Source organism: Elephantulus edwardii, unplaced genomic scaffold, assembly GCF_000299155.1.
Source record: "Elephantulus edwardii isolate Elephantulus edwardi_28Jun2011 unplaced genomic scaffold, EleEdw1.0 scaffold00010, whole genome shotgun sequence".
Lineage (NCBI taxonomy): Eukaryota > Metazoa > Chordata > Mammalia > Macroscelidea > Macroscelididae > Elephantulus > Elephantulus edwardii.
The window spans coordinates 26346177-26370285 of NW_006399760.1; the positions used below are offsets into that span (position 1 = coordinate 26346177).

General features: G+C 35.1%; 1 protein-coding gene and 1 pseudogene across 1 annotated transcript in view; one reads left to right on the forward strand and one right to left on the reverse strand.

Annotated features, from left to right (window-relative positions):
* The window catches only part of GALNT13 (UDP-N-acetyl-alpha-D-galactosamine:polypeptide N-acetylgalactosaminyltransferase 13 (GalNAc-T13)), an 869120-nt gene that overhangs the window by 342736 nt on the left and 502275 nt on the right, over positions 1-24109 (forward strand). Inside the window, exon 4 of the mRNA XM_006880780.1 lies at positions 533-701. Within this exon, the coding sequence (XP_006880842.1) occupies positions 533-701 (169 nt within the window). The remainder of the gene's footprint in view (positions 1-532; positions 702-24109) is intronic.
* Positions 23175-23960, reverse strand: LOC102855959 (annotated as a pseudogene).

Here is a 24109-nt window from a genome sequence, read left to right on the forward strand (position 1 = left end):
AAAAATACTGGTAGAATAAATTTTCACACATATATACTTGCTTTGACAAATCAACTTTCTGTAGCAAGTAACAATCATCAGCTTTGGCTTCTTTTATTAAAATAGAATTATAATAGATACATAAGCTATTGAAGCATTTAGTTGTATATGAAAACAAATTAATCTTGGTATGCTTTCAAAAGTTCTCTTTCATTTTCATAGTTTTAACTGTCCTAAGCAGAATAATTTCTTCTCTTTTTAAGGAAGTGGAAACATGACGCCCCAAATTTTAATTTTGTTTTTTAATATTCATTATCTTTAGGTCTTATTAACTAACCAGATTTTGTACCAATGCATGTATCACTAAGCTAATGAATTTAAATAGGTTGTGTCTTTATGCAATATATAGTTTATAAATAAGCATTATTGGTTTGAACATTATATTAATAAACCATTATGAGAATAATACCCTCCAAAATTTAAGGCATGAGTTTATTTGCTCATTTAATTATCTATGTATTTGTATTTATGAGTGTACTTGTGTGTTTTACAGCTGTTATTTCAAGGAACCAAGAAGGACCTGGAGAAATGGGAAAGGCTGTGCTGATTCCTAAGGATGACCAGGAGAAAATGAAAGAGTTATTTAAAATCAATCAGTTTAATCTTATGGCCAGTGATTTGATTGCCCTGAACAGAAGTCTGCCAGATGTAAGATTGGAAGGGTGAGTTTTCAACTGTTAAATAATTTTATTTTTGCATCTTTGAAAATCCCATAATTATATATATTTTCAAATTTTAACTAACACCTTATTTCCATTGTACAAATACATCATACTGAATATGTATGGCATTGCAGAAATTTACTGTACATAAAGATACTGGGAGGTATGGACTATTTTCTTCTCTTACAGAGTAAAGTGTATTCTGTGCAAATACATTACAAAATTTACAGATCTGGCAAAGGTTTTTGAACTAAAGTTTCCTGAGCTACTTTTGTTTTGTGTTGCCTTATCTTGCCAGGAGCAGAGCATATATGTTCTTTGATAGATTATTTATTTGCCTTCATAGAAAGCTTTGTAATATTTGCTTTGAAAGTCTATATAATTTGCTATTTCAGTGTGAAAATCACTGATTGCTTTTATCATTTGTTGACTGTATAGAAATATGTTATTGACCTCAACAATTTGTGCAACTGTTTATAATTAGAAAGTGCAGTTATTACATATGAAGGAAATATTCACGCAGAAATAATAATTCATAAAAAATTAAGTTGAGAATTTAAAGTTGTGTGTGATTAACTGTAAACTGCTCTAGATTATGACTATATCTTAAATGCATGAAGTAAAAATTAGCATATTTAGTGGCAGAATGCTATCATGGTTTACAATCTGGACTCAGCAAACTTTTAGCCTTCAAAAAGATAGCTTGAAGTTGTAGAAAATACTGCATTTTTAAAAATACCTCAGTATATACTTTCATACAAATTGAAGTTAACTCTTGTAGACAATGTTTTCTTTAAATGAATGCTGATGCTTTTAAGGTACTATATCACATCACTTCTATAGTGATATTAATATTATACTTACTAAATATTTTTCATTTTTAATTCAAGTAAGAATAAAAATGAGAGTAACCAAATTTTTTAAAAAATGCTTTGGCCCAAAAGGTTCCTTCAGTAGCTACATACACAATACGTGTAAGCTTATGAAATGTCTTTTAAGCTTATGAAATGTCTTTGCCATCAAAATCACAGATAATATGTGTTCAAGAAGGTGCTGCCAGAGTGCTTCTTGGAAGCAAGGATCCAAAGTGTCATCTCACACACTTTGGGCATGTTTCTATGAGAGACTATTTCTACAAAGGATGTATCATGGTTTGAAAGGTCAGAAAAAGAGAGGAAGCCCCTCAACAAAATGGATTGACACAGCAGTGAACTCAAGTCTATCAGAGATGTTGAGAATGGTACGGATAATACAGGGTTCAGAGCTGTTGTTCAAAGGGTCGCTGTAAGTTACACTTGTCTCTGTGACAACTAAGAACAATAATGGCCATTTTAGTTCTCGGCAAATGGTCATAACATAAAATTCTAAATTCGAGTATTCCAAGGCCCTAATACAATTTTATTTACATATATATATAAAGTTTCTTGCATATATATAGAAACATGTATATATCTATATATGCTACAGACTTTTTTTAGTATTTTAAATACTAACTTCTATAATTGTGTAATGTTATATTTATTAGGTAAAATATCAAGGTATAACAATTGAAGTTTATATCATAGTTATACATTCATAAAAACTATGTAAACACTGTTGAAATCCAACAGCTATTCCACAGGAAAAGGATAGGCAGTCTCCTTCTGTGTGATTGACTTTCTCTGACAAATCATTGCAGGGTCAGTTATGAGTTGATTCTAACTCAAAGCAATTCTAGTAATGACAAATCTGAAACATGACCTATCTTATACCGTCCGTATGAGCTCTCATATTCTCAAGCCCATCATTATAATCACTGTATCAATAAATCTTGCTGAGGGCTTTCCTTTCTTTTTCTGCCAGAGTGCTTCTTGGCACTCTAAGTTTTCCCCAGCACAATTTCTTTTCCATGGACTGTCCCCTTCTGACAATATGCTCCAAATATTTGACACGAAGTTTCACCATTCTTAACTCTAATGAGCACCCTGGTTGCACTTCCTCCACATCAGGTTTGTTTATTCTTTTGACAGCTCAGGGGATATTCTGTATCAGTCTCAAACACTGCAGTTCAAAGGCATCAATTCTTCTTCTGTCATCCTTATTCATTGCTGTACTTTAAGAAGCACAGAAAATTGATTACATATATATGTATATGTAGGGAGCTCTGGTGGCCCAGTGGCAAGAAGCTGCACTGCAATCCTGAAGGCACGCAGTTCAAGGCCACTGCATTCGAGCTGCTCAGCAGGAGAAGGATGGGTAGTCTTCTCCTGTGTGATTAACTGCCTCTGAAAACTCGGTGGATGGTCAGCTATGGGTCGATTCCAACTCAAAGGTAAACAGCAATATGTATATAATTATGTATGTACATATAGATGCACATATATAATTAAATACATACACATTTGAATTATTGAATGATATCTATTAAAATTACTCATATATGTTGAGTACTGTCGAGTTGGAATCAACTCACAGCTAACCTTTCAAAGTGTTTTCAGAGGCAATAATTGCAAGGAGGATATGTTTGAATGCCTTGGGTATACTTTGTTATTATTTTAATAATGTGATTTCCATTTATTAACTCACAGACCTGTGACATATTTACTGTGTTCATAGAACATACTGTATTAGAAGTTAATATCTAACCCAACAAGAGGTAGTATCTGTAGTTAAAATGATTGGCAGCTATGAAATTTGTCTTTCAATGTGGCTTTTCTAGCATGAATGACCGATTATGTGGATGTGTAGGACTATGCATTTGGGAAATGTTGGCTTATCCACAAAGGTATTGGCTGTCCACCATTCCACAAGAAGATTGGCTAATCTCAGCCATCTACAAGAAGATTGAGTAGCCTTGGCAATAAATTGGACAGCTCTAGCTACAGAACTGGAATCCTCCCCATCCAGAGAAAAGGCGGCAGGAAAATGTAGGACCCACTTCAGGGTGGTAGCAGCAGCCATGGCTGAACTGGAGAATTGATATGAAATAGAACTTTGGAAGGAGGGAAAGCCAATATTGTCAGGACTGAGAACTCAGGAACTCCACAAGGCTCAAGGCTGAGGTGCCTGCATGCACATTATGGGAGCTGTTTTCATGTGTGTCCCATTTTTAATTTGAATTAAAACCTTTTGACTTCCTCAATATGGTTCTGTGTGGTCTGTGAAGTATGACATTGGATTTTGGACCCACCAAACAGTAAGATTGGTGTAGATATGAGTAGAAAGAGATTTGGAAATACGGGGGCATGTCTGACCTCATGGGAATTGGGTTTGTGTTATTGATGCTGTGGATGGGGACATTTTCTTCCTGTGAAGTGGGTAAAGGTCAGATATGGCGATGCCTTGTGGCTCTTGCTCTTTTTTGTAGCAGCTATCTTGGCAGTAAGAGATTTTAACTCAAAACTGCTTCATAGGGGAAAGATGTGGTAGTTTGCTTCTATAAAGAACATTGGAAGCCCTATGAATCAATTCTACCCTAATCTGTAGGACTCTATAAGTTAATAATTGACTCAAGAGCAGTGAATTTGGTTTGATTAGAATGTCTAGATTTGTTGTTCAGTGCCATTGAGTTGAATCTGATTCATAGTTACTCTAGTAACCAACAAAGCTTATCCCTCCTAATCTAGTGCCATTCTCGTAATTCTGCTTTGCTTACACCCATTCTTCTCCTAACTATGTCAGTTCCGCTGCTTTTTGGCTGATTCAGTACTTTTCTAAGCATGTTTTCTTTCTCCAGGGATTGACCTTTTATGATAAAATTCCCAAAGTGTATGTGTGTTTTTGTGTAATTTTTTAAAGCAGTAATTAAATTTTTATATTACGTTATATAGTTTTTTAAATGTCTAGATATATGAAAAATTTTATTAAATGGTATTCTTGTGTATAACAAGTGAAAATCAAATTTTGCAATGACATCTTGATAGCAGAAGATAAGCCTTTCCTGTAGGTTTTGGTGATAGTATGCTCATGAACATTTTTAAGTGCAGGTACGTGACTATTTATAAAGGAACAAACAGAAATAAACAAAACAAAACAAAACAAAAACCAAATGTGGAGAAAGATTTTCAAACAATTGAGTAAGAATATCTACACCTGTGTTAAACAAAGACATAGACTTTTGATCTGACTTCTTGAAAGTTTATTTTTTTATCTCGGGGAATTATGATGAATTTTCTAAGCCCTAGTTTAAGGAGTTATAGGAAGCTCTGGTGGCCTACTGGCAAGAAGTTGTGGTGCAATCCTGAATTCTCACAATTAAAATCCACCAGCTGCTCTGAGAGAAAAGGGTAGGCAATATCCTCTCCTGTGATTAACTGCCTCTGAAAATCCACTGCAGAGTCAGCTATGGGTAGGTTCTGACTCAACGGTATATAATAACAGCAGCAGTGACTGGGGTAAAGTGTTCTGCTGTTAATCCAAAGTAATGTAGTTCAAATCGAGCTGATCTACAAGAGAAAGATGGGTAATGTCCTGTGCAATTTACCGTCTCTGAAATCCTGCTTGAGGATCAGCTTTGAGTCAGTTCTGACTCCAAGGTATACAACAACAGTCTTCTTTTAGGGATCTCAGTTGGCCTAAATTGTAGTGAATTTTGGTGTCAAAGTAAAGGCAGATCATTCAAATTCACTATCTGCTCAATGAGTGGAAGATGGGCAGACTCTGACTCTCTGCTCCTCATTGATCAACAGATAGCCCTCTTTTCTCATGCAGCCTCTGACACATCCCTGAGATATGATGGTGAAGGTTGGAGTAAACAGATTTGGCCACATGGGGTGCCTGGTCACCAGAGCTGTTTTTAACTTGCAGAGTAGATGTTGTTGCTATCAGTGATCCCTTCATTGATCTCAACTATATAATCTATATGTTTCTGTATAATTCCACCCATAGCAAGTTCATTGGCACTGTCAAGGCTGAGAAGAGGAAGCTGGTCATCAGTGGGAAAGCTGTCATTATCTTCAAGGAGCGAGATTTCACCAACATCAAGTAGGGTGGTGCTAGTGCTGAGCATGTTGCTAGTCATTACTTACTACTAGAAAGTACTAAGTAAAGCAGGTTTCAGAAGGAGTTGTCTCTTGTGACTCTAACAGTGACACTCATTCTTCCACCTTTGATGGCCTGAATGATCACTTTATCAAACTTATTTTCAAGTATGACAGTGAATTTGGCTACACCAAGCAAGTGGTCAACCGGATGGTTCACTTAGTCTCCAAAGATTAAGAGCCCCTTGGACCACCAGCATCAGCAGTAGCACTAAAAGAGAGAGAAAGACACACTCAGCTGCTGGAGAGTCTTTGTTCCAACTTGATCCCCACAACCCACTGAGAATCTCACAGTATTGACAATTTTCATCCAGTCCCTTTGAGCCCCTGAGAAAGGGGAGGGACTTAGAGAGCCTATCTTGTCGTGTACCATCATAACCACTAGTGGCTTCTGGGAGAAAGATGAACAATCTCTTCCTTGCGATTATAGTCACACAAACCTCACTGGAGTCAGCTGCTATTATAAAAGGGGTTCATTGTACTGATTAAACGAATAAGGTAATCACACTAACATTCCTTAACTTGACCCTGATACAGGCTTGCCTTAAAAATTACAACAAAATTCATGGAAATAATGAGCTTTGATTTTAGGGACAAAAGGATTTTTTTAATTTAAACAACTAATTGTGATATTGTAAAAATGCACTTATAATTGCAAGGTAAACAAAATAAGAATAAAGGTGCCCTGTTATTTTGATGAAATTGTGTGTGTGTGTGTGTGTGTGTGTGTGTGTATAAAAGATTTGTCAACTTTCCTTACATGTTGTTGTTGTTGTTGTTGTTATGTGCCGTCGAGTCGTTTCCAACTCATAGCGACCCTATGCACAACAGCTCTAAACCCTGCTCTATCCTGCGCCAACCGCACTGCCTCTGACACACCCATCCCGATTACCACAGTCAGCAAATCAATCCATCTCATAGAGGGTCTTCCCCTCCTGAGCTGTCCCTCCACCCTCCCAAGCATGATGTCCCTCTCCAAGGACCCGTCCCTCCTGGCAACATGTCCAAAGTATGTCAGACGAAGCCCCAGAATCCTTGCCTCCATGGAGTAGCTTGGTTTAATCCTCTCCAAGATGAATCTCTTTGTTTTCCTGGCAGTCTATGGTACATTCAGTACCCTTCTCCAGCACCACAGCTCAAAAGCATCCACTCTCCTTCTGTCCTCCCTAGTCATTGTCCAACTCTCTGATGCATAACAAGCGATTGCAAATACCATGACCTGTATCAGGCACACCTTAGTCTCCAGAGAGACACTGTTGCTCCTGAGTACCTTTGAGAGGTCCCTAACAGCAGACTTTCCCATCACAATACACTTTTTGATTTCCTGACTGCTGGTACCAAGAGTGTTGACTGTGGAGCCGAGAAAACTGAAGCTGTGAACACTCTCAATCTCTTCCTCATCCATCCTGACGCTGCTAATTGGTCCAGTGGCGAGAATCTTTGTCTTCTTGACATTGAGCCTCAGTCCATACTGAAGGCTGCAGTCCTTGACCCTTCGCAGCAAGTGCATGAGGTCTTCCTCAGTTTCAGCAAGCAAGGTTGTGTCATCTGCATAACGGAGATTGTTAATAGATCTTCCACCAATCCTGATGCCACAATTCTCCTCATATAGCCCAGCCTCTCGGATAATCTGCTCTGCATACATGTTGAAAAGGTATGGAGACAGGATGCACCCCTGGCGTACACCCTTCCCAATTTTGAACCATACAGTGTTACCCTGCTCTGTTCTGACTACTGCCTCTTGGTCAGAATTTTCTTTTCTCAAATTCTTTTTCTTGCACTAATAGAACGTCGGAAGGAGGAGTGGCATCCACTTCCTTGCCTCTGGAAACCCTATGAACCTGGAGAGAGGATGAGAGACACCCAAGCGTCGAGGACTCTCCTTCACAAGGTCGCTGTGAGTCGCGTGCGACTCGACAGCACTTAACAACAACAACAGCAATAGAACATTGTTTTATTAAGCAATTGATATCTCTCTTTTTTCTTTGCAATTCTTTTTGTAAAAGAAGTTACAGTAATTATTGGGTGAATATTCGTTATGAAAAAAGGTATAGACAATTAAAACGAAAATTTAAAGCTCTTTAGGATGATATTGTATTCAGACAGTTAATAACATGTAAAGTTCTAATATTGAGTAGTTTGAATATTATAATCCAGCTAGCTTTTAAACTTATTTCTTAAAAAAATGAGGAAATAGGAAATTTATTTCAACTATTTATATCCCAGGCCAAATAACTGCTTCTAATGTATTCACATTTGCAAGCTGATAAAGAGGAAAGAATTCTACGAGGCTTTGCATTATTAGTGGGCAAAGAGCTTCAGCATACAAATTTTGAATAAGTTAATCACAAAGGCATAGTTTATTTACTATATAATCTAGAAATAAACCAAAGTATTTTTTTTTTGGACTCAGTCTCATAAGCGTAATCCATACATAGGCATTATCTTTCCCCAAAATTAAAATATGATGAATGGAACCTTAATTTGACAAAGGAAATACTGGAAACGAGACAGTTAATTAGATTTTTAATCTCTGTTCCACATCTTACTTTTCTTATTTGAGAATTATTACTATATTCATACAGTAGAAAGTTTTTACCTTTATTTTCTACTATACTCTGATTTATTTAGTAGGTTCATGTGTAGAGTTAATTTCAGTATTCAAAATACATTTCATATGTAAAGATAATTGTGTGTAAGGATGAAGACAATTAGATATAATTCCACTTTTGAGGTCATAATACAGCTATAATATTTAACTTTTCTTTTAAATAAGATATTAGTTTAAGTAGAGCTGATTCTCAAGGACACACTTGTGCACCATTACAGGCAGTAAGTTTCACAGCACTACTTAACATTTGTACATTTACATTCCTGTTGTATAATTTTCTGATGTTAATACCTTGAGTATTTTTGTGACAATTACTTTATTCTTATAGCTGCAAATGTAGTCATCAGTTTTTATATTTTAGGCTCTTCTTATAAGCCAAGAGTATTGTGTGTGTTTTATTCAATACCTATCAATATCTTATGGTGAACTCGTGAAAACCAAGGGTATGTAGAATTCTTCAGTAAGAAATGTTATACATGCAAGATATAAAATACATTTTTGACAAAACTATGGTTAATTCATTGTGAATTCAGAACCACTGTTGTATAGATCCAGGTTTAGGTGACAAAAGATTAGTATTCTGGATAGGAAGAAGATCAAAAGAGTAAGAACTGAGTTTGTGGAGGGCCAGGCTAGTTCTAGCTATAATAAGCCATTGAAAGTACATTTTAAGAATGTGGATTGTACCATATTACAATTCCACCAACAATGTATAAGAGTTCCTATCTCTCTACTTCCTCTCGAACATTTATTATTTGCTGTCCTGTTAAACTTTGCCACTGCTACTAGAGTGAGATGGTATATCTCATTGTGGTTTTGATTTTAATTTCTCTTATTGCCAGTGATATTGAGCATTTCTCCAAGTGTCTGTTGGCCATACAAATATCTTCCTCTGTGAAAAGTTTTTCCATGTCTTTTTCCCATTTTGTAATTGTGTGATCAGTCTTTTTCTTGTGGATGTCCTGTAGGCACTATAAACTTTTGGTATAAGAACCTTGTCAGAAATGGTATTACCAAATGCTTTTTGTCCAGTCAATAGGTTTTCTTTCCACTCTGTTAGAAAACGTTTTTGATGCACACAGGGATTTAATCTTTAAAAGTTCCCATTCATTAATTTTTATTTTCTCCAGATTGAGCATTCTAGCTGTATTTAGCAGTCTTTTTATACAATATACTAGGCAGATTGATATTTCCTCAAAAAGCATGACATAGAAATTCCATATTACCCAATTATTCCACTGCTTAAAATATATCCTGGGAAAATGAGGACTGAGACACAGATGGCAATTTGTACATACGGGTTCATAGCAGCATTACTCACTTTTGCAAGAACGTGGAAACAGCCCAGATGTCCAACCACAATTGAAAGGATTGAGAAATTATGGTACATTCACATGTGGAATACTATGCAGCATGCAGGAGCAATGATTTTTTTAAATCACTACCTAGCTTAGGACGGACTGGAGAGCATTATTCTAAGTGAACTAACTCAGTCCAGTAAGGACAAATACTGTATAAGACCATTATTGTAGAACATATATGAGGATCCAAGGGAGGGGCAGATAGATGTGAATTGGCGTGGTGGGGTGAGGTGAGTGGGGTGATTAATCATAGGATCACACAATTTGATGAGGGAAGGTAGGTGTGGATAAAGGTAATGGGAATGATCTGGTGTGAAAAGCAATGTTTATGAACTTTGTAAATAAACCAATATAAAACTTTTATTGTTGTTATTGTTAGATAAACTTGTGTATGTACTGGATAGGATTTCTTTGTATCCGTAAGAATTTATCTTTTCAAATATTTAAGTTGACTAAGAACTTTTAGATTTGTCTTGTTTTGCAAGATCATAGTGAGAAACAAAATCTTGGTTTTATTTTTAAATATATCATACTATTCATAGTTTATTTATGTATTTCATTCTTCAACTATGTAAGACTAGAAACTAGTGAGTATATCTTTAATCACTGCAGTGACCGCTAATATTTTTCTGTTGTTGTTAAATGCCGTACAGTAGAATATGACTCATAGCAACCCTATGAACAAAAGATCTGAACCTTGTTCTATCCTATGCCATCCTCACACTTCCTGACAGACAAGAGCCTATTGCAGCAGCAGTCACTATGTTAATCCACCTGGTTCAAGGTCTTCTTATTGTTTACCAACCCTCTACACTTACCAGCATGATGACCTTCTCCAAGAATAGCCCCTCCTAGCAAAAATATATGTGAGGCAAAGCCTCTTCATTCCTGCCTTGAAAGATCACTCCAGCTGCACCTTCTTGAAGACTTATATGTTTGTTCTTTTGGCCGTCCATGGAATGTTCAATTCTCATCTTCAACAGCACAGCTCAAAGGTGTCAATTATTTTTCTATCATCCTTATTCATTGTCCAACTCTCAGACACATAGCAAGTGATCATAAAGACCATGAGCTGAATCAGATGCACCTTAGTCCTCAAACTGACATTACTCCTCAATAATTTGGAGAAGTCCCTAAATGCAGATTTTCCCAGTGCAGTGCACCTCCTTATTTCCTGACTGCTTGTACCAAGGGTGTTAATTGTGGATCCAAACAAGGTGAGGCTGTTGACAATTTCAATCTCCTCTCTATCCATCAGGATGTTGCCTATTGGTCCAGTGGTAAGAATCTTTGTTTTCTTAACGTTGAAATGTAATCCATACTGAAGGCTGCATTACTTGTTATTCTTCAACAAGTGCTTAAAGTCCTCCTCATTTTCAGCAAGCAAAATTGTGTCATCTGCATAATGTAGGTTATTGATGAGTCTCCCTCCAATATGAATGCCACCCTCCTTTTCATAGCATCCAGCTTCTAGGATCATTTTCTAGGATCAGCATAAAGATTGAATAGGTATGAAAAGAAAATACAACCCTGACGCACTTCCTTCTCCATGTTAAACAATGCAGTGTTCTCCTGTTCTGTTCATAAAGCAGCCTCCTGGTCCAGGGAAAGGTTTTGCATGAGCACAATTAAGTGCTCACGGATTCCCATTCTTCTCAGTATCAGCCACAACTCGTTATGCTCTGCACAGTCAGATGCCTTTGTGTAGTCAATAATGCACAAATAGATATTCTTCTGATATTGTTTACTTTCAGCCAGGATTTATCATACATCAGCAATGATATCCCTGATACCATGGCTTCTTCTAACTCCTGCTTCAACTTCTGGCAGTTCCCTATCTATGTACTGTTCTAGAATTCTTTAAATGATCTCCAGCAGTATTTTGCTTGATGCTTGTATGTGATATTAATGATTTTGTTCAGTAGTTTCCACTTTCAGTTAGATCATATTTCTTGGGAATGGAAACAAATATAGACCTCTTCCAATCCATTGGCAAGACAGCTGTCCTTCAAATTTCCTTGGCATAGACTGGTGAGCACATTCGAGGCTGCATCTGTTAACTGAAACAAATCAATTGGTATCCGATGGATATGAGTGATCTTATTTCTTGCCAATGCCTTCAATGCAGCTTACACTTTCTCTTTCATTACCATTGGCTCCTGTTCATGGCACTTCCTGAAATTTTTTTAGTATCAATAAATTCTTTCTGGTACAGTGACTCTTTGCATTTCCTACATCTTCTTTTCAGTATTGCCATAGCATCTTTCAATATTGCAACACAAGTTTTCAATTTGATTTTCAGTTCTTTCTGCTTAAAAAATGCAGTGAGTTCTTCCTTTCTTATTCTCCTATTCTAACTCTCTACACATTCCATTATAATACTTTGCTTTGTCTCCCCAGTGATCAGCTCTTTCACTTTGACTTCTTTTGTTTTTGCTACTTGATGTTCCAGTGAAATGTATCTTTCCTATGATATCCATTTTGATTTGTATAGTCCATCGTCTTGGATGATCTGCATACAGATTGGAAAGGTATGGAGACAAAATACATCCACGACGGACCCCTTTCTTGATTTTGAACCATCCAGTGTCTCCCTGTTCTGTTCATCTGCCTAGAGAGATAATTATACCTCCTCTTTGCCAATTTGGATATCTCTTATTTCCTTCTCTTATCTGATTGGTATCACTAAGACTTCCAATCTCCTCCATTTTTGTAATAGCCATTTGCTTTCTTCAGGGATAATATCTTTGATATCATCTCACAACTCATCTGGTCTTCAATCATTGGTGTTTAATGCCTTAAAACTGTTTTAAGATGATCTTGAAATTCTGATGGAATTGATTCAAGATCATATCTTGGCTTCTGTGGATTTAATTTATGTAATCTTTATTTAATATATTTATTTAATGTTTTTAAAAATTTTTATTTTATATTGTTCTACACATTTAGGTTTTTTTGTTCTATCTGTTTCCATGCTCTGTGATATGGAACAAAATGTTCATCTTTAATTCTTAGTGAAAGTAAAAGTTCACAACAATAAAATATGGTAGCTCTTGCTCTAAAATGAAGACTTTTAAAAATGAAAATAAAAAGAAAAAATATGTGCATACTATAGGTAACTTGAACAGTGAAAAAATAGAAAATTAGATCTATTTAGGCAAGGAATTTTAAGGCCTTGACAGGAAACAACAAAACTACAATTGAAAATTATAATTTGTGAGTGGAGAATGTAGTCTTATACACAATCCATATGTAGTTGCACAGGAAACCCAAAGCTAAAGCTACTTTGACAGTCTTCATCCCCCAATGACACCAAAAGAAAAAGATATGCAGTATATTCTCATATAATTTACAGCCTTGAAAATATTCTTGACAGGCTGAGCTATGTCAGTTCCAACTCAATGACAGTAAATTTGAGGTTTTTGTTTTATATCTCAGAAATAAAGAATTTACCTTTATATAAACATGACATGGTAGTTAGCTGTGAGGTTTTGAAGAAGACATAGAATGATGGAAAAATTATTTTGGAAAAGTAATGTTTATAATTTTAGACAGAAGTCATTGGAGAGCGAAGACATCTGAATTTACAAAAATGCTCTAGTTGTTATTACAATCATTAGATATGTTTAGATACGGAAGTAGTCTCGGGTAGTTGCTTTAGAAACCAAGTAATCTGCACATTTAGTTACAGATCAAAATGAAGGGAAAGCATAAACACAACTTTTATAATTCAGACAAGTGATTAAATTGTTAATTATGTGTCATTGTGTTTGTTGTGTTTTTCTGGTGTTCAACTAGCAGAGTACAGGAAAGAGTAATAAGTTTTAAGCAGAGATGGCCAATATTTAATTCTAGAGTGATATATCAGAATAGGTGACTTTTTTTAATACAAGGCAGGAGAGCTCAGCCAAAAGATGAAACTGAAAAGAAATTAAAGAAAATAAAAAAAGATGATGCTTATTCCAATTTGAGAGACTGGAGTATTGGTGATATATCTAACAGATTACACAGACATACACATATGTTAACATAAAAAGGCATATAGACTTACTTAAATATCACCTTTTTGTATACATAATTAAATTAATTCCATTGAAAAGCACATTGCATTCATCAAGGCATTCTATAAATTCTTATTTGCAGACTTTTTCCCCCAAGCATATGAAAGTTATAGTAATTTTCAAATTAAAGAGAAAAGATGTGGAACAGAGATCACAAATCCAATTAATATTCTCATTTCCTATTTCTCCGTTGTGAGATCAATGTTCCATATATCTGTAATGCTGTCATAATCATGTAAAATAGAAATAGGCTTATTTAGGTTATACAATTATGATGATAGTTCTTGAATGTTAACCTTTTGTATTAAAAGTTGTAAATTATTAGTACAGGAAAATAATATAAAAATTAAAGATGTATTCTTAACAAATGATTAGAATTTTAATTTTTGAAAACATGCAATACTGTTATCTCTGGAAAGGAAGTATGTATCAGAGGAATAATTGGCTTTTAGGTAATTCTTTCTCTTCATATTTCTTTCCACAGACAGATGTTTTCTTTAACCATATCTTTGTCTTAATGGAAGATTAAATTGTTTTAATGGTAATTTACCGTAGTATTTACTGAAGAAATTTTATTTCATAATCAGTATAGTCTTAATGTATCACATTAGGACATAGATTTATTGATATGAAAGATGTTGGCATATGTCTAAGCATCTCACTATAAAATTTAAAAAAATGTCCTTGAGTCACTCTTCTTGTAAAAGCGAAGTATTTTCTGGATGATAATTATTGCTTGAAGAAGAAAATTGAGATTGGGCTTTTCATTTTAATATGTTATGTTGTATGCCATTGAGTCAGAACCAATACATAGCTAACCCTCTAGTGGTTTTCAAAGGCTTAAATCACTTAGAAGAGATTACTACTCTTTCTTCTCCCATGAAGCAGCTGTGTGCCTTCAAGATTGAACTGCATATTTTTAACATTAGGTCCAGAGCCCCCTTAATATGTAATAGTGCTTGGTAATTTTGTTGAGATGCATGATATTAAAAGCAAGGTAAAAATGAAATTTCATTGTATCTACTCCATGTCCGATTTGAAATAAAGGAACTGCTAGGGATTAAGTTGTTCCCCCTCTCCTCAAATGTGTCTGAATTTGACAAAAACACAAGTTTTAGGATATGATAATTGTCCTCCACTTTTTCATGTAATATAATTATTCTATGTTCTATGAGTTATAACAGTATGAGATTAAGGAGACAAGATTAGAATAATTTATGTTAATAAAGGAAGATACAAACTATTTAGGTAGTATTTTGAATCAGTCTCATTTTAGATTCAAAACAGAGTTGATATATTGGATCATAACAAGGTATAGTTAACATTAAGAAGAATAGGAATCCCAAAACAATTATGCTCAGGTGAAACCTATACATAGGCCAAGGGGATGTTGTGTGATCAGAGCAAGGAAACACTGTTGTTTACCATCGAGTTGGAACCAACCAACTCATAGCTCACCCTCCAGTGGGTTTTCAGAGACAATAAACCACATGGGAAGAGAACTTCTGTCCTCCCACAAGCATCTTGAGAATGTGACCCACACGCCTTTGGAGTTACAGTGAAGTTTCTTACCACTAGTCTACCAGAGCTCACTGGGAACTCTGGGAAGCCAAGGAAACACCAAATGGCTTATAATTTAAAAAGTCATGTGTCAGAGTGTTATCCTTTCTGTATACCTATTCAACATGCTTGCTAGGCAAGTAATTAGAGAAGCTGGACTCTGTGAAGAAGAAAGAGTATGACATAAGATTGGAAGAAGAGTCATCAATAACCTTCATTTTGCAGATGACACACCTTGCTTGCCAAATGTGAGGAGAACTTGAAGCAGGAGCTGAACGAATACAGCTTTCAATATCAATTGCTTCACAATGTCAGGGAAATTTCATCACTGGACCTGTAAGAAAGATCATGATAGATGGAGAAAGAATGAAGCTGTCAACAAGTTCATCTTACTTAGATTCATAATCATTATACTTGGAAAAAGCAGTTAGGAGATCAGAAGACATATTGTAGTGGGAAAGTCCACAGTAAAGGACCTGTTTAAATTGTTGAAGTTCAATATAGGAAGTTTTGTTGACTTAATTACTTTTCTGAGACATTTTATTGACTTTCCAAATAACCAAGGACTAATATGGATTGGATACCTGTTTGAGATCAGGCCATGGTCTTTTCAGCACTTACTGTGTTGCTGATGGCTTGTCAATGAATAAGGATTACAGAAGAATAGATGCCTTTGAACTGTAGTTTTGAAGAGTACTGTCTATATCATGTCTGCCAAAAGGATAAACAATTGTCTTAGAGAAGTTGCAACCAGAGTGTTCCTTTAGGCAAAGATGATAAAGCTTCTTCTAATATGAATATATACATTTGACATATTGCTAGAAGAAGCTATTTATTCCTTGAATAGAAACATCATGTTTGGGAAGATGGAGAGATGAGGAAGAGAAAAATCATCAACCAGGTGGATTTACACAGTGACTACAGCAATGGACTTAAGTATGACAGTGATAGTAAGGATGACACAGGATAGGATAGGGTTCTGGTAGATTGTTCATAGGGTCCCTATGAGTCATGCTCAGCTTGACAGCACCTGACCACAACCAGCAGCAAACCTTAATTTAGACTTCTCTTTAACTTCCTAAACTGTGAGAGAATAAATTTTTGTTTGTTAAAACCTTTTAATTTTGGTTTTTCTGTTATTACAGCAACAGATAAGTATAGCAGGAACATATCTACTGTTTATAGATTTAATATAAAATATAATATAGTGTTTTATGTGTTCTTGTGAAATAATACAGTTTGTCTGTATTTTCTCTCTTTTAAAGAATAATGTTAGATCAAACATAAAATTTGTCACTAAAATGTTATGGAAAGCTGCTAGGTATTTTCATGAGTTAACATATTTTCTAATATGACACTCCATCCTAGACATGTAAGGAACCACAAAAATAAATCTATTTCACCATTATAGTTTGTACAGTGGTATTGGACTCTCCATTGCAAATTATTAAGTATAATTCATTTTTAGTATTACTCATACAGTGTGTCTCTTCTGACTAGTATTTTGTGGAAAAAATAAAATCACAGCACATACTACTTATTTTAATGAGCTTATATAATCGTCTTCCCTAGAAATCTTTAACATAAATTAATAAATTATCTAATAATGAAAATTTAGTTACTGTTCATTTATCAGTAAAAGTGTTTGTCAGGATACATTCTTTCACTTTTCCTATTCAATCTGTATATTGAACAAATCATTTAAAAAAAACTGAACTAAAGCAGGAAAACTGTGACATTAGAATTGGAGACTCATTGACAGTTTGTGTTATACAGATGGCACAGCCTTGCTTGTGGAAAATAAAGGATATCTGAAGCACTTATTACAGAAGATCAATGACTTAGTCTTATTAATAACTAAGTCTTATTGGTTACATTTCAACATCAAGAAATCAGAAATCTTCACTATTGAACCAAAAGGTGTCAACGTCACATGACATGGAAAAGAGATTGAAGTTGTCAGCAGTTTCATTTCACTTGGATCCACAGTCAATAGTCATGGTGCAGCAGTCAAGAAATAAAAGATGTGTTGCATAGAAAAATCTGCTGTCAAGGACCTGACCAAAGTTCCAAAGAACATGGTTGTCTATTTAAAGACTTAACTGTTTCTGACAGGTTTAATCTTTTCAGTTACTTGCTATGAGTCTTAAATTTGGCCGATTAATTAAAAAGACCAAAGAAGAGCTTTTGCCTTTGAATTGGCATGATAGAGAAGTGTATTGGAAATACCATGGACTGGCAAAAGATAAAGATCTGTTTTGAAAGAAGTGTAACTCAAGTTTATGTTAGAGGTAAAGATGGTGAAACTTCGTCTCACTATTTTGGACATATTCTCAGGAGGACCAGTCCTTGGAGAGAGACATGATGTAGGGAAAGGTGGAAAGTCAGAGAACTAGAGGAAGACCTTCAGTAAGTTGATTTGACCCAGTGACTTCTACAATGGGCTTGAGTATACCAGAGGTTGTGAAGATGGTGAAGGATAGGACAAGTTTTAGACCTACTGTTCATAGGGTCATGATGAGTTGTAGTGAACTCAATGGCACACAACAACAACATTCAGTACAATGGACTAGTAATAATAAAGCATTACTAAGTAGCAGGCTTTAAAGTACGTAGTTTATCTGTATTGTCTCATGAAGCTCTCAATTAAAGCCTAGTTTATCATATTTCTTTTATAGGTTAGGAAACATAGAGATAAAGGAATTTTCCTAAGGCTATACAGCTGACATTTTATTCTGCAATCTAATTCCAAGCATGAACTTTAAATTACTACAAAGCACCAATAAGTATAAAAGTAGAAGACAAAATACACAGTTATGTTATTTGGATCTTAATAGAAAAGATAAAGCACATATTCTTTGGATGATGGGTAGGATTTGTATAAGATACTGAGAGAGAAAGCAGGTAATTTCGGATGAGAAGGAATTTAGGAGAAATGGCAGATAACAAGATTGTTACATAGTGTTTTTAAGAGACAGAATATAATGGTGGGGAGTTTGGAAGACTATTCATAAGTCATGCTGAATTGTCTTACCTGAAATTCTTGATCACCATTTTCAAGTAGACCCTTTATAAAATGTCTCAATCATGCATTGAGTATCAACCTTATGTTTTTATCTAATGTCTTTCTACTTTGTAAATTATTGTTTTGTAATTCCAGTACTTTTTCACTTTTTCAATACTTCCTCTACAATGTTCATGATGAGCTAATAATCTTGCTATCTCTATCATTCAGGAAACAATTCTGACCAGTTCATCACTGCATCTTATCTCTTACTTTGATTTGTAAATTCCTGCTTTAATACTCTCTTAATATGGTGGATGCATTTTCTATGGGTCTAACTATTGCATCCTGTATACCATTTCCTCTAAATTACAAAAGGCATTTTCCACAGTAACTTGAATCATCATTTTTTTCTTTGTCTTGGGTTTTTCCTCCCAGCAGACAAGCATGCTGTTTTTCCTCCCTTAAAGAAAAAGAAACAAACCAAAAACCAACAAAAAACATAAACCTAAAATACTTCTTGACAGTAAACGTTTATTTTTACTTACAGTTATCTTTTTTCCTCTTATTTCTTTAAAGAGTTGGCTGTTGTTATTGCAGTATATCTTCTTCCAGTCTTTCCTGATACCTACTTTTGTTAACCAAGACTTATAATGGCTCTGTGAACAACAGATCTGAACCTTATTGAATTTTTGTACCATCATCATGATCTCTGTCATACTCAATCCAATTATGACAACCAATGGGTCTTTCTATTTCTTGAAATGCTCTTTTGGATGATGCTTGGACATTTAGGTTGTTTCCATCATTTTGTTATTGTGAATTATACAATTACCCAGTCAGTTTATGCTACGGTTCAGCTTAAAACTCTAGTGGTTTCTCATCTCTCATAGAGTAAAAGGCAAAATCCTTCCAATAACTACCAAAGTTCTACCTGATCAAGCTCTCCATAATTCTTCTCCATATTCCCTCTTAATACTCCTCTTTTTTCCTTCTTCAGTTTCAGGCACAGTGGTACCCAGGAATATATCAAATTCACTTTCAGATGAGGTTCTTTGCATTCTCTCTATACCTCACCCGGGATATAAGCCACTGAAGAGCCACATAGTTTGTTTTCTACCTCTGACATATTCACTCAGATATCACAATCTCTCTGAGGTTTTCCCTGTCTGCAGTATATTAAATTATACTCACCTGTGTCAACTTATATATCTCATTAGTCTGCTTCATTGTCCTCTTTTGTGTTATTATCTAGTATAATGCATATTTTACTTCTCTGTTCCACACCAGAACATAAGTTCTTTGAGCATAGATTTCTCTATATATTTTGTATCCTGCTCTTTTCCCTTAGAAGAATTTCTTTTATATCCTGAGCAGTCAATGAAAACGTGTTGAGTGATTTGCAAATTAATGAATGGCAATCTGTATTCCAGTAGTATGTAAAGAGTGCCACAGCAAGAAAAGCTTGACTTTGATTTTGTAATCAAAAGAAGCCTTTATCTTTTTTTTAAGGGAAACAAAAATGATGAAAGAAGTATGTTTGTATCAAACATGATTAGTCTTTGTGTCATCGTTTTTACCCAACAGCAGAATGGTTAAGCATGAATAGAATAAGAAAAACTAGTAATTGGGAATTAATACAATGTTCAAATTCCTGCATTGTGCTCTGTAAAGGATCAGAGCAAAATTTTAATTATCAAATGCTACAAAGTCTAGGCCATTATAAATCTACAGTTTAAAATAGAAAAGTGTACCCTAATTTTTTACTAATATTGGATGATTATCATATACTGCTGGTGAGATCATAAAATGCATTGGCTCAAGAAGATGAAAATAAAAATCCTATATTACCTACCAATTTTCACCAAGGAAATTAGAAATGAGATATGAATGGAGATATGTACACCTATGTGCATAGCAGCATCATTCACTATAGCAAAATATAGAAATAGCCCAAATTCTCATCAACTAATGATTGGACTAGGAAATTGTGGTACATTCACATGATGGAATACTACATATTACTAAGGAACAATGATTTTAGAAAATATTATAAAACATGAGAAGGTTTAGAGAGCATTATGCTGAGTGAAATAAATCTCATAAGGGCAAATATTTAATAAGAGCATTTTTATCAGTATAACTGAGCAAGATATGTATAAATGTTAAAACGAGTAAGGGCAAAGGGGGTGGAAGAAAGAGGAAGGAGAGAAGTCACTAAAAAAGGTTATGGACAAATGGGGCTTAAGGAATAGGAGTGATTCCTTGAGAATTAATAGCCATGGATAAATAGTAATTAATTATATACAATATAATGTGTGTGAGAATTAATTATATACAATATAATATGTATGAGTGATTTTATAAAACACAATGTGCATGAACAAAAGATAATATAAAGATTGTATAAAACAATGTATATTCATGAAACAATGTGTATGACTGTATGTAAACTATATATTTATATTTTTATATTATTTCTATTTCTATTATTTATATTTCTGTTTCAATTTCTATTGTTGATTGCCATCAAGTCGAGCATGACTCATGGCAACACTATGAACAGAAAGTCTTGAAGCCTTTCTGTAACTATCATCATTTATCAAAGTTCATAGTGTTTCTTAGGAATGTTGCTTAGGAAGTAGATGCCACTCCTCCTTCCAAATATTTATATATTTCCTTGCTTTAGAAGATAGATGATCTTATAATGTTGGGTTCTGGCAAGAGGCCTTGAATCCAGCTACTTTCTTTTTTGTCCACTTGTCTTTAGGGAACTATGATCCTTGCCTATCAAAACCAGGAAGTTTAACTTCTCCAACCATTGACTTTCCCCCCAGTTATGTCCTAATAGAGTCCTCTAGGATGTTCCCTCTCTTGCATACTTCCAAAATCAAAGAAAATATATTTTCCCCAGAATTTTTTCAGTGAATTCTCTCATTGCCCCAAAGGATAATTTCCAGTTACACTTTCATAGCCATTACGTCTCTTTACAACAGCAAGATGCTGATCTCTTTAAAAAAATCAGCCATAGATTCTTTAGGTTCTTTTGTCTTGAAAGTGTGAGAAGAACTTTTCTCCTCTGCCTCAAAAATTGGAAATGTCTCCACGTGTTTATTGCCCTTAAAATTCTCACTTAACTACCTTCAGTTTAGAATTGCTAAAATTCCAATGAAAAACAGTAATCTCTTGTTAAATATATTCAAATTTATCAATGTTCATACAGTATACAGTTGCAAAGCCAGTATTTGATTATTGTTTCTTGACTCCAAAATTGTACTCTTCCTATGTTTTAAAATACACTGACATATATGTGGAACAATATGGATGGAGCTGGAATGAATAATAAGATCATAAATGATAAGCATATGTATCTATAAAATGTCACAGTGTGCCTTGTCTCAGGAGAGGGTACTAGGAGTCCAGTGAATGAGAACTATGTTTAAGCCATCGTAAAGTGCAATGCCAAATGCATCTCAAACTCAGACCCACACTCAAGATTTTGGAGTAGAAAGGAAATCAAATATAAGTTATACACTATTATCATCTTCAGGAGTCCAGACTTGATATGCATTGTGATAGCAATGCAACAACAGGGACGATCAAAGCTAGTGTCTGAGACAGCTGATGTGGACTTAAAATAATGAAACTGAGAAGGTGGCAGATAAATAATGATTGAAATGGTAGTGAGGACTAAGGGGAAAGTGAACAATCTCATCATGGGGATTCAGAGAACACGATGTGAGATGAAACCTCTAAATGAGTGCTACATTTGACAAAGAGAAATACGTATCATAGGGTAACAGATTTTTATTTCAGAGCAAGAAAAACAAGTTATAGGGAAAGCAAAGATTGAACAACATAGCAGAATAAAGAATATTCTGTTCCTTTTGAAAACCCAAGTGTTCTGTTCTAATTTACTCTATATTAAAAACAAACACAAACTTTGTCAAATAACAAGAACCTAAATAATACAGAAATTTTTATTGGTAGAAGAACCGTGTGTGTGTGTGTGTGTGTGTGTGTGTGTGTGTGTGTATGTATGTTCAATATTAAGCTCTTATGTTGTACACAAAGGATATTTAATTCCTTTTCTAACTGTTTTGGTATCTGAGGTTCAGTTCAGCTTTCAATGATTTTAACAGAATCAAATTGCTTCAAATGTGTGATAAATAGTCCATCACAAAAACTTAGCCTAGAAAACAGAAGGCTGACATGAGGTATATGCAAGGTACATAATTCATTTACAGATTAAGAATTGGAGATGTTGTAGAATGGTATTTTTTTACAAATATTTTGATATGTTTATTTCTTTTTTCATAGTTAGATAGAAAATACAGTATCAATATAGATCTTTTCTAGAAAAGAGAAACGTTTAGAGGGCATCCATGGGTAGTGTAAACGGTTAACTACTTAGCTGCTGATTGAAGGCTGAAAGTTTGAGTCCATCCAGAGGCACTTTATTAGAAAAGGCTGGTGATGTACTTTTGAAAAAGCAGCTATTGAAAACATTATGGCCTACAATTCCAGTCTGAAAGAAATGGGTCATCGTGAGTCAAAGGCAACTGTATAAAAAAGCTGTTGAGTTTTAAACACTGGTTATTTTTATGATAGATTTGGCTAGGAGTAGCTACTTGCTCATACAGTGGTGAAGTTTTTAATTGTTCAATCTTAACACTTAAAACTCTGAAGATAAAAAAATAAAGACCAATTTGTAAAACTGGACCATTTTAATGTTTTTATATCATAATAAAAAGTTCTCTTGACTGCAGGACTTCTTAAGAAAGGCTGTTTGGTAGCATTCGGAAGTACATGGTAATGCTGGTTTTCTGACTGGTTTGTATCAGTTGTCAAAGTGCTATTAGACCAGTAAGACAGCATTTATACAGCCATCATTTTCAGGATTGTTGGTAACCTGGGCATATTTCCCCCAAGTAACCTTGCCTCCTTGTGTCACAAGGCCCAACTCACTCACGTTCACCTCAATGACGGTACCTTTGGTAATAACACCTAAAGTTGTATACAGTGGGGATGAAGGATTCTTCTTTACATTAAGTATTGGCAGGCAAAATATGACTTTAAGTTCAGGATGTGTTACATGTGCCTTCTTAAACCGTAAGCCCATTGATATGATGAATCTTTCATATTTAGGTGGTTTTCGTGTAAAACCATCTCCAACAAAGCACACTTTAGTAACCATCCTCTTCCAGGCTTTCTTTTTTCTCTTTCCTGTTCGAATAACTTTCAGTACTTCTGTTTCACCCTGAACACGCACTTTGGGGAGAGGGACTTCCCATTTCCCTGCTTTCTCTCTGCGTTTTTGTTTAATCATGTTGGAAAGTACTTTAACTCGGGACTGCCCCTCTCTGTCCAACAGATAGGCAGGTACTACTGCCCCTTGTGGAGTCTTCTCATCGTTCTTTTGTTTGGTGTTTCTTTCTTCATGCATCTTGATAGTCTTTTTCATTTGTATTTTCTCAGCATGACACTGCTTATGGTAGAGCTTTGCCTTCAGACCAATCATTTTCTTTGCCTTCTTTGAATGCTCATGAGCCTCTAGACTTACTTTCTTTCTCTTTTTCTGATGGTAATCCAAACGGTACCCATAGCGCTTTCGGTGTAACTCAATATACTCATTTTGTGGCATGGTGACGGCAGCAAAGGCCCCAGGCGCAGTGTCCGGGTCTCAAAGAAGATCTCAACTTTCGGGTCTTGGAGACCCACGAGCCGCCTCTACGCATGGCCGAGTCTGGAAAGGCGTAGAATGGTATTTTTTTTTAAATTTATTCATTTTTT